General features: G+C 59.1%; 1 protein-coding gene across 1 annotated transcript; it reads right to left on the bottom strand.

The window, feature by feature from the left end:
• Positions 1-5,329: 5,329 nt before the first annotated feature.
• On the bottom strand, positions 5,330-9,862 carry LOC128917641 (adenylate cyclase type 10-like; the record flags this gene model as incomplete). Its single annotated transcript, XM_054220988.1, has 7 exons — positions 5,330-5,511; positions 5,602-5,678; positions 6,270-6,391; positions 6,505-6,534; positions 9,276-9,307; positions 9,446-9,550; positions 9,841-9,862. Coding segments are annotated over 7 exons (570 nt in total), but the record flags the coding sequence as incomplete, so codon positions are not given.
• Positions 9,863-11,145: the final 1,283 nt, after the last annotated feature.

Raw genomic sequence — 11,145 nt, forward strand, 5'->3', positions numbered from 1 at the left:
AAGGTGGAACACAGTTCAGGTGGGCGGCCAGTCACTCAGGCATACCAGGGTAGCCAGCATCTTCATCACAGCTACACCTCACTTTGGAAAGGGATCGTCCTCCCACTGCCTTGGGATTTTGTGCCCCCTGAACCCTCCAGCCTTTGCCGAAGTCCACGGGAAAAGAATTGCGGACAATGCCCAAAGCGCAGAGCAGCGAGCCCTGCCTTTCTTCTCCTCAGGAGCCTGGAGAGGATGGACCTCTGCCCCGGGGAATCTCCCCCACAGCCCAGCCACCCAGACCAAGGCCTTTTCTGTTCACACCCAGACACAGCTGGGCTCAGGACTCTTCCTCCCTTCCTCCCTGTGCGGCAGCCAAGGCTGACACCTCCCAGGCTGGGTGTCTCGGGAGTTGCCCGCTCTCAGCGCACACCCACCAGGGTGAGGCATAACAAGCCGCCCACGCCTGGCACTCGCTAGAGTCCGGGATGCTTCTAGCGGCCCTGCGCTCCCTTGCCTGGGGGGCTGATTCCCTACCACGGTCAGCAGAGGTTCAGGCCCTCAGGAAGAGCTCCCCTGCCTCCAACTTACCTCACCAGATCCCTGGGGATGCTGACCACTCCGAGCTCCTTGCAGACTTTCTGCATCACAACTGAAGCTTTCAGCTTGTCCAGATGAAGATAAGTGATTTTCTGGGACGTGGCGTTGTCTGCTGCGGCTTTGCGAAAGCTCTCTGTTATCTCGTAGCCTGGGGCTAAGCTCATGACCATGAAGAGGGAGACCTTTTGGAGCACGGGTGACATGATGAACCAGGAGTCAGGGTCGATGAAATGGGCATTGTCGATGACAAATATGCCAAAATCTCCTGTAAGGGTCTGAAAAAAAGCAGGTTGCTCTGAGGGGAATCCAGTGGATTCTCAGCTGTCTTGCAGGGGACGAGATTTAGCCTCCGTCTCTTGAGAGGATGCTCTGAAGTCTCTCCCCAGCCACTTTCCCGCTCGGAAGCTTACTGACTCTTTGAGACTGGAGGGTCATACCTAACATCACTTGCCCTGCAGAAGGAGGGAGCTCGGGCAAGGGAACCCAGAAGACATTGTTCCTCCTCCAGGGCACACTTTACGGGAGGAAAGTCCTCGGGTGTGTTTGTGGGGCTGCGGGGGGAAGTGGGGGGGCGAGGGCTTTCTCAGGCTCTGACGGGCCATGACCCAGGTGCGCAGTCATCCCGCCTGCTCACACCTCAGTGGTACAGAGCCCGCAGACGGCAGGGTTTTTCCTTCTCTGACCCAGGGGGAAGGAAGGAGAAATGCTCACCTTCTCCAGCACTTTCACCCGAGTCGAGTGCAATTCCAGTCTTCTTTGAGTTTCATCCATCTCGCGAACATTGTCCGAAATGGGGAACTGGCCAGAAAAGCAGAGTCAGGGAGAAACACGGCTCCGGGGCTCGGCACACCTACCCAGCACGCAAGACCGCAGAGCCCACCGTCTCTGACAGCCTCAGCACCTCACCTCTGCCCAGCACAGGGGCAGGGAGCCGCAGCGGGGACTCCACCCAGAGCCTAAAGCAAAGGCCCTCTGCTGAGGGTCTCTGCAGAGCTGGGGCTTGGGCTGAGCCGGTTCTCTGGCTGTGGGAATCGTGGGCTGGCTGGGGCAGACCCCTCGCACAGCGGTGACCTCGGCACGAGGTCAGGAACAGCCGCTCTCCAGTGCCACTTCCAGGGTGCCGAACAAGGCACCGGGCACTGCGGATGCGGCGCAGGACACCAGCCCCACAGACAGGGAGCCCCCCGGGCCCAGGCATGGCAAATGCACACTGTGACCCCCGCAATGCCCACCCCGGAGCTAAGGCACTCCCAGCAGCGTGCCCACTCAAGGTCAGACCCAGACAAGCTCAGGAGAAGGCCTTCTCAACGTCCACAGGGGCCTCTGGCTCTCACCTTGACACCGAAAATGTCATTGAGGAGGCAGTAGCTGCTCTCTTCGATTGTCCCTTGCAGCTTTGTCTTCAGCACGCGCTGCCTGTCGCCGCGCGATTCACAGTCCTGGAGGCCCAGGGCCCTGGCCATCAGCATGCGGATGGCAGAGAAGGGCTGCCTCATGTCGATCTCCAGCAGTTCCAGGGCAACCACCCTGCGGTGCAAAAGCAAAAGGCACTGAGATTCCCCACAGCCCCAGCCTTCTAAGACAAGAGGGGCGGAGGTGCCCTTTGGGGGGAGCTCTTCAGCCCCCCATCTCCAAGCGCTTCCCACAGAAGGCCAAGCCTTTCCCTCCTCGTACGAGAAAGGGCACAGAGGGGCAGTTGCTGCCAAGCCAGCGGGAGAGCCGGGTCCAGAGCCTGTGTCTCTGCAGCGCCGGCCTAGGTCTCCCTACGTGCCCCCTGCAGAGGAACTCACGGGGCTGAGAGGCAAGAATGGAGCAAGTGGTGGGTTTGCCTTTGGGCTCCAGACCTTATCGGTCTGCCTGCCAGAGCACAGGCCCCCGTGCTCCTCCTGGGAAACACGCCGAGGGCGAGCAGGGCTTCTGAGACAGGCAGCCCTGCTGTCTCTGGGGTCTGGAGTGGGATGAAAAGCACTGAGCTTGGGCTCTTTCCTTCTATCTGCGCCTGACCCAGGGGGGAAGGAGGAAAGGCCGTGGCTCCAGAAGCCACCTCCAACTCCCCAAAGAGGCAGAGGCGGGAGCGGAGCACGCAGGTGCTCCCAGGCAGTGTCTCCAGGAGGCTCTGTCGGGAGGCTGCAGTCCAAGGGCCAGGTACCCTGGCAGAGGGGCTGGAGCGTTCCACAGCTGTCAGGGGATGGGCAGGGGCAGCGTCGCAAAGCTACAGGTGGAAAACCTGTACCTGTGGCCAGCATCCTGGCCTAGAGAGGCCAGTTCAGCAAGTAAGTGGCTCTTTCCACAGCCCATCGTGCCCTCAACCGCCAGGATGTTCCTTTGGCCTGAATCCCTATAGGCGTTCAAGCAGCTGACAAAGAGGTCAGTCTCCTGCTTCCGACCTGCGAAGACAAACCAGAGAACGAGCTGCTGGGGGCGTGCTGAAAAGCAAAGAGCCGTCCCTTTTGCGGGCACCCTCCACCGCAGCTTCCCTCCCCGCTACCACATCGGCCAGCCTGCCGGCACCCAGGCCTCCTTCCCACCTGCTCGTCCACGCTTGGGCACCTCTGCCTTCCTCAGAGCAGTCACGGGGCCACCTGCTTGCCTGCCCCACAGCGCAGCCCCCTCGCCCTCTCCCCTATCCCACAGGCACGGAGATTCTGCCGGCCCCATGCGACTCCCCGCAGCGATCCAGCACGAGACTGTAAGGGATGACTGCAGCCGGTTCAGGCAGCCGCGTCCCAAACAGACTCAAAGCATCTCCTCGCTGTGCCGTGAGCTGCACAGCACCTCCCAGTAGCTAAGGCAGCGTCGCCAGTCCCGTTCTGGTTTGGTCCGGGCTAGAGTTAATTTTATTCAGCAATAGCCTGTACAGGTCTATGTTTTGTATTTGTGACCAAACATCGCTGTTGATAACACAACCAGGTTTTAGTTATGGCTGAAGAGCGCCTGCGCAGCGTCGAGGCCTTTTCCATTGCTCACGCTGCCCCGCTGGCGAACAGTCTGGGGGTGCACAAGAAGCTGGGAGGCGGCACAGCCGCCACAGCCGCCACAGCTGACCCCAACTGCCCAAAGGCCTATTCCAGACCATACAACGCCGTGCTCAGCAAGAAAATCCGGCGGAAAGGAGGAAGGGGGGACATTCGGAGTGATGGCATTTGTCTTCCCAAGTCACCGTCACACGTGATGAAACCTTGCTTTCCTCGAAATGGCAAGACGCCTGCCCGCCCATGGGAAGCGGTGAACGAATGCCTGATTTTGCTTTGGGCGTGTGTGCAGCTTTTGCTTTCCCTATTAAGCTGTCTGTATCTCAGCGCACCAGTGCTCTCACTTTAACCCTTCCGATTCTCTTCCCCATCCCACTGTGGGGAGCGAGTGGCTCTGTGGGGCTGAGCTGCCAAGCGGGGTTAACCCACAACAGGGCCCAAAACATTCGGCAAGACCCCGAGTGAATACAGGCATCCCCTGCCTCCTGACATTTCCGTGTCTTCGCCCAGATGCTGCCAAGAAAGCAGCTCTGAGGAGTAGAAGGAGGAGAACCCACCGTCAAAACTCTCCATCGATTTGGCAGAAGGAAATCTCTTTCCTGACCCCAAAGACAGGGATCAGTTTAGCCCCCAGGCTGTGAGCAGCTCCACAGTTGAAAGCAACCTTCCTACCAGCTCTGGAAGACAGCAGGGAGCAGCAGGCGCCCCACCTCGTTTTCCACCCAAAGATATCAAGCAAGCAGAGACCAAGACAGGCGGCGCTTTCTTAGGGCTGCTGCAGGCAACACCATCCCTGGTAAAAGCCTCTCCCTTCCCAGCAAGGCACTAAAAGTTACCAAGGGGAAGAACCTGGGCTTCAGAAGAGCAAGGCGTTCTCCACCTACCCAGCAAGGGGACGTACTCCGACCTCTTCTTGGTAAGACCCACGCCAAAGATGCTAGAAGCAGGGGAAAAGACAACACAAGTCAATGAGATGGTGAGAAGCCAGGGGACCTAGAGAAGCAGCCTGGCGTGGTAGGGAAGGAGGTGCTCCTCGGGTACCGGCTTTTCTCTGGAGCAGGCTGTTATCCCCTGCACGCTTTCCCAGCCAAAGTTCAAGCTGACACGCTACGACAGCTTCAAGCGTAAAGAAGCCCAGCGGCCACGGTGGGACAGAAGAACATATCAAGAGTCCATCCCCAGAGGCCAAACCCAGAGAAACAGGAGAAGACACGTGAAAGAAGCCAGGGCGTGCTGTTGGCTGGGAGACAGCTTTACCACTTTGGCCAAGAACACCAAGCGTCTTTGAAAGGGGGACTTGTGTCCCTGAAGGGCTTGGGACGCCAAGCACCTGGCACCTTTGGCTCAAGTCTTCCCGCAGTCTCAAAGAGACGGCAGTGGTAACCTTCAAACCGTCCTCTAAAGGGAAGGTGAAATCCTGGCCCAGAAGAGCTGAGATTTCTGCAGGAAGACCTGAGGAAGAGTGTCCCGATGGTCCACGTTTCCCCATGGGGACCAGACTGGCCCAAAGCTTCCTGCTCGGAGCAGCTGGGACAGAAAACTCCTTGGGTCAGCATTCCCAGGGCACGTGGTGGAGCAAGCACAGCACGGAAAGCACAGCCCAAAGCCCTTTAGACCCAGCCCACAAGGCCAGGTTGTGTCTACCAAGACAGACAAACCTTCCCCATCCCTGTGGTTTCACTCCTGCTCTCTCAGCAGCTGGAGACAGCAGGGGAGAGGGGCAAAAAGCCTGCCACGCCAGGGCTTCCAACCGTCTCGGAGGACACTCACCTCTCCTCGGTGACCCCCACGAATTGATAGACAGGGCCAGGCTGCCTGAGGCCTTTCATCTCTCTCTCCGGCAGCTCCTTGAAGTAGGAAGCGGGCAGCCGGGAGGCGGCGTAGGTCACTGCATCACAGGACACCAGCCCAGGGTAGTGCACCATCATCCGGGCAGCCAAGTTCACCTTCTGGCCAAGGACTGCCAGAGGGAGAGCACGCGTTAGAGAGAGAGAGCATGCGTCGGTGTGGCCCGTGCCACCAGCCCCGCGGCACCCTTCCAGGCCAATACCTGTGTATTCGTGTCTCAGCGGGTGGCCAGTGACTCCGCAGAACATCGTCCCTCTGGTAACTGCCACAGACATTGTCCTGGCACACAGAGAAACAGCAGGGCTTGAGCAGCGCCCCAGGCGCAGTCCTGCCCGCCTGGCTTCTTCCCTTCCCACACCTCCCCTCGGTGCCAGCCTGGGCCACCGGCTGTGCTGCCCTGCCAGCGTGGGTCTCGGGGACGTGGAGAGCTCAGGGGTGCAACATCTGCAGGTTGCAAGGGACAAGGGGCAGGGGCAGAGCACGGGCAGGGCCACAGCCCTCTTGTGAGCAAAGAGAGAGGGAAGAAGGCGCCCGCCATGTCACCGCCTGGCGATGACAGCCACTTGGGATCAGGTGGCTGGGCCCCATCCCCGTTCATGGGGCAGTGGCCCAGAAGGGCCTGCCTCTGGCCGCAGCGGCCTCTGGCCCTCACGAGGGCTCTTTCCAGCACGGTGGCCAGCAGAGTGTGCTTGGAGGGACTCCGTCTGGCTGCCGTGGGCTGAGCCCAGGGGTTGCCTGCACCTCTCAGGGCACTGCCTCCTTCCTGCCAGGGACAAGGGAGAGCAAGCTAGAAGGCACATCTCTTTCTGGGAAGCCCCCTTGCGCCGTCCCAGGCAGCATGCACCCCGCCGACCCCCGCCACACACTCACTCTGTTTCCTTGAGCATGGTGGAGCACGAGTTGAAGATCTCCAGAGCACTCTGCAGGGCGTGAAGGCTCTCGCAGGGCAGCTTGTTTCCAGGGAGTCCCAGCACACAGAGGAACGTGCAGCCCTGCCCAGGACAGATGTGGAACATGTTGCTACAGCGCCTAAGAGGGAGTCTCTCCCTCGCGCTCACTGCCCACCCTCTGGCGCTGGGGGAGGCCACCGTTCCCCCCCACTCACTTTATCACACAGGAGGACTTTGTTGATGTGGCCCTTGTGAGGAGAGAGGATTTCTAGCATCACCCTGCTGGCCTCCTTGAGGACGGTGCTGAGATGCTCCGAGCTGGTACCTGCAGCAAGCTGCAGCTGGACGAAGATGCAGGTGACTGGCCGTAGCTCAGAGAGGAGGTCCATGGGCAGTCCTGCATCGAGCTGGAAGACAAGAGCACGACGGCTTCACCAGCCTGCTCTCCCGGGCTCTTACTGCCCACACCAGTACCGAGGGAGAGCAGGCGTGCTGGCGATAGCGGGTAATAGCAGAGGAAGGGATAAATCCTCCTCTCAGTGCAAAAGGGCGGGCAGGCCGCCCAGCCTGCGGCAGGCAGACGCCGAGTCATAACACAAATGACAAAGGAGAGAAGGCTGCTCCGCTAACACGCCATCTGGGGACCGGTACGGACATGAGGGGAGACCCTCAGGGATGCTCCAGGGACTTCAGGGGAATCTCCCCTTTATCCCACCATCGTGTCCGCGGCACACCCAGAACCATAGCCACGGAAAAGACAGAGGGACAGGAGTCCTCCTCCTGCCACCCATGTCTCTCTGAGGACAACGCAGACAATGGTGCAGCACCGGTGCCCCCGGGCTCAGTTTCCCTGCGTTGTCATCGCAGGGCGCATTTTCTTTGATTGGTCTGTTCCCGTAAGAGCTCCATCTCTGCAAGGCACCACTTCTTCTGCCCTCCGAAAATGCAGCCCCCAGCAGCGGTGGCCTTGCCGTACCTTCCCGAGAGCAGCGACTGGTATGTACTTCCTAAGCACATCCTCGGCGTTCAGGTCACTGGGCAAGAGAAGAGCAGGCCTCATGGCACCTGAGGAGAGAAAAGGCAGGTGGTCGCTGGGTGGACGGGACTACGAGCTGTTGCAAAGCAGGGCCTGGCCCTGGAACCGGGGGAGAAAGAGTCTTCTGCGCTTGCTCATGTTGCCACCTCCAGATGCTGAGGGCAGAGCTCTCCCCTGGAAGGAGGAGGCGGCAGCAGCCACCGCCCTGGGAGGCCCAACAGCCTGAGTGCTAACGGACAGAGGGAAGAGGGAGGAGGTGGTTCCTCTCTGGCCCCTGAAGCAGCAAAGCCCCACCTTTCGGGACAATCACAGAGCAAGGGGAAGTGGGCACTCACCTTCCCTTTTTGAGCGGTGTCTCACTGGGTCTTGTACGAGCTTGCGTAAGGCGTCTTGGCATTCGGACCAAGGCATCGGATCCATGCCCGTCACCTGAAGACACACAGAATGAAAGCACTGCCACTGGCCTCCCCAGGACTCCCAGGGGACAGAGCCTGCCCTCCACCGTCACTGCCCAGAGAAGGGGAGAAGTAGCCCACCTGGCTGGATGGGACAGCAGTGCTTCCTCAGAAGCACCGGAGCTGGACAGCCATTCTCCAAGCATGCCCATCTCCAAGCAACCACAGCTCCATGGCCCACAGAGGACATTGCTGCTGGGGCTCAAACCCTCCCAGCGCCTCCTGACCCCTCAAAGCAAGAAAGCCCAGCCCACGGTTACCCTTGAGATGGAAGGACAAGACCTTCCCCTGCCTGCCCGCTTTCCCACCTACAACTCTCTCCACATTCATCTCCTCAGCCTTCCGACACCTCCCTCCTTCATGGCCAGGCCCAGGCCCTCAGAATGGCTCTCGAGGCCGTCCCATCCACCTGCCTGCACAGCTCTTGTGCCTGCGAGATGCTTGGTCCTCAGCCGGTGCTGCTCACAGAGCTCCCAGCAGGTTGCCGAGAGGACAACTTCACCTGCACCCGCAACCTCTTCGGCGTCACGAACTTCAGCCAGGCACGGGCCAAAAATGCAGAAGTGTTGCCAGCTCTCATCTCCGAAAACCAGGAGGCTCATGGTCCCTGCAGAGACCCCTGGGGAGAAGGAGAAGCAGAACTGACACAGGAACATTTGGAACTCCACAGCCCCCAGCATCTCGGCTGCTCAGAAGCTCCTCTGAAGCCCAGCGGGGAGACGGGCATTACGGAGGGGTAGAGCATCCTCCCTCCTCCTGGGGGAGACGCTGACACGAGTCCCTAAAACAGGCGTCTAGAAATAGACGAACCGAGTTGACATTGAGAATGTGTTGAGTGCGCCAGGCGTCATCCCCAGCTGCCTGCCCCAGAAGCCCAGCAAACCAGAAGCACCCTGTGGCATGGCAGAGTGCCACACAGCTGCGTCTGGCACAGCGCCCGTACCTATCTTCAGTTGGATCTTCTGCCCCACATCTGTGTCACGCCTTCCGTACTTCTGGATCTGCCAGATACAGTGCAGCACCAGGCTGATGGTCCTGGCCACCTCCTGGGGTGGTGTTCTCCACAGCACCAGCACAGCACCTCCTGGGGAAAGGGAGGGAAGGTAAAGGCTCTGCCGAGACCTGACTCTCCCCGACCTACGGTCTGGTTCTGCAGAGACAGCAGAAACCAGCTGCCGTGCGGAGGAAGATGGGCTTGTGGGAGGCCATCGTCCTGGGGGACCATGTCCTGGGCACCGGGACACCTCTCCTATCCCGGGCCAGCCACAGCAGCAGACGGCTGGCAGCGGTGACACCCCCTGTCCCGAGCGCTCCTCTGCAGCTGCAGCACTGGAGAGAGGGCACTGCTGGAGGGGTGCGTGCGTGGCCAAAGAGCTGGCTCAAGGCGCTGCACAGAGCCTCTTGAGAAGGAGCGCAGAGCAAACGGCCGCCACAGGAGTTAAATGCTACAGCTCAGTGCCCGAGGTCATCGTCGTCCCAAGAACCTACCAGCAAACTTCAAGATGTCTCCTCCAAAAATCAGGAATTCTGTGGACAGAGGGAAGAAAAGGCAGAGTCATGTGGACACCTTCTTCCAGAAGCCACAGAGCAAGGCCCTCTGCCAGGCTGCCTCCACCCTCCACCATCACGGCCCGATGCCACACAGTCCTGCAGCACGGCTCCTACCCTCCAAAATGTCGCACAGGTACTCATTGAGCGTTTGCGCCAGCTCATCAGTGCCTCTGTCCACGCCGCTCCTCTGCACAAATTTCTCGGTCAACGCAGTGAAACCTGGAACAGGGACATCCAGAAATCAGGAAATGCCCATGTGGGCCAAAAGACCTGGCAGCTGTTTCCACGATGCCCGGCCCGAGAGCCTGTAGGGGACACCTTCCCGTGCCAGCTCCGCACTGGTGGCAGCCCTGATGGACCGCCCAAGGTCACCCATCCCGCTCTCTGGGGGCGTCCCAGCAGAAGACCTCAGCAGTGACAAGATGACCACTCTGTCTGAGGGGCTCCAAAGGGCCTGCTGTGTCCCCACACGGCTCATGTCCGTGGCTGCTCCTCCCTGCTCCCCCCACCTGAGATATCCGCAAAGAGCAGCACTCCGTGGACACTCTGAGTGGTGTCGTTGCTCCTGAGGGAGCTATCAGCAAGGAGCGAGGGGAGGAAAGCGACTGCTTTCTGCAGGTCCCCGTAGTGACGATTCCTCTCCCAGGCAGAAGCCATCGTCAGCGCCCTGTGGCACACGGGGTACCTCAGGAGAAGACGGCCGTGCCCAGCCGGGAGGAGGACGAGGACCTCACTGCACAGTGCAAGCTGCACACTGAGCCCGGGGCCTCTGTGCGGGGCGACTAGCCCTCCGCCTTCCCGGGGTGGTCACAGTCACCAGGCGGCGGCCTCCTCTGCAGGTCATCGCTTGCCCGGCAACTCACCTCACGCATCACAATCGGCTCGCAGTGACATCTTCCGTCTGTCACCGCCATTACCCGGTGTCCTGCTGTGAGCGACACGGCACTAACTTCTCTTGTAATGCTGGGGAAAACTGCACTTCTAGAACTCTCTTGTCTGAATTTGGGAAAATATGTACTTCATAGCCAGCTAGCCTATGGGGGATTAGCGGTCTCGGTGCTTTTAAGCAAGTCATTAAACTGTCATTATTCTTATAATATCTCTGGTATTTTCTCCCAGAGGTATTAAATATTCCTTTGTGGTCACACATTAGGGCAAAAATAGGCCTTGTACCGGTGGTTTTTTAGCAAGAAGAAGCGTCCTAAGAACAGGATTCCAACACGCAACTCAAAATATGACTTTCTGGGTTAAAATTGCCCACGCTAACAAGCTGCGCCTCGCTCTAACGGCTTTATACCTGCTTCTGTATGAGGCGAAAATTCTTCTTATGGATGTAAAAAGCCTCTTTAAACAACTGCTCCTCCACCGGTGTCCAAATATCTGAGCCTAGGAATTAACCAGCGACACGCAAATTATTGGAATCGGCATCCCGCGCCTCCAAAAGCCCCAGAAAGGGATTAAAACTTCTCCTTTCCCCACCCCAAAAGAATATTTTTAAGACTCAATTCAATCGGAGCAAAAGGAATGCCGGGATCTGTTCTCCTCGTTTACCTGTGTAATGATAATCAGCCAGGGGATGGGATTCGGGTCTCCGAGGCGGCCCACCATGCAGCCTCTCTGCCGCCTCCTGCGAGATTTCATAGGGAAAAAAGACTTAAATTCCTCTTCCGGAGGAGACAAAAGGGAAATTCTCACTCCTCGTGGCGACGCAGCAGATGCTGAGGGGTGTTAAAGCCCTTCTTCGAAGAAGAGGGAGCAAAGCAGACCCGCTCGGGGCTCACCGAGGGCAGACCTCGGCTTTTATCTAACATCCC

Source organism: Rissa tridactyla, chromosome 14 (assembly GCF_028500815.1).
Source record: "Rissa tridactyla isolate bRisTri1 chromosome 14, bRisTri1.patW.cur.20221130, whole genome shotgun sequence".
NCBI lineage: Eukaryota > Metazoa > Chordata > Aves > Charadriiformes > Laridae > Rissa > Rissa tridactyla.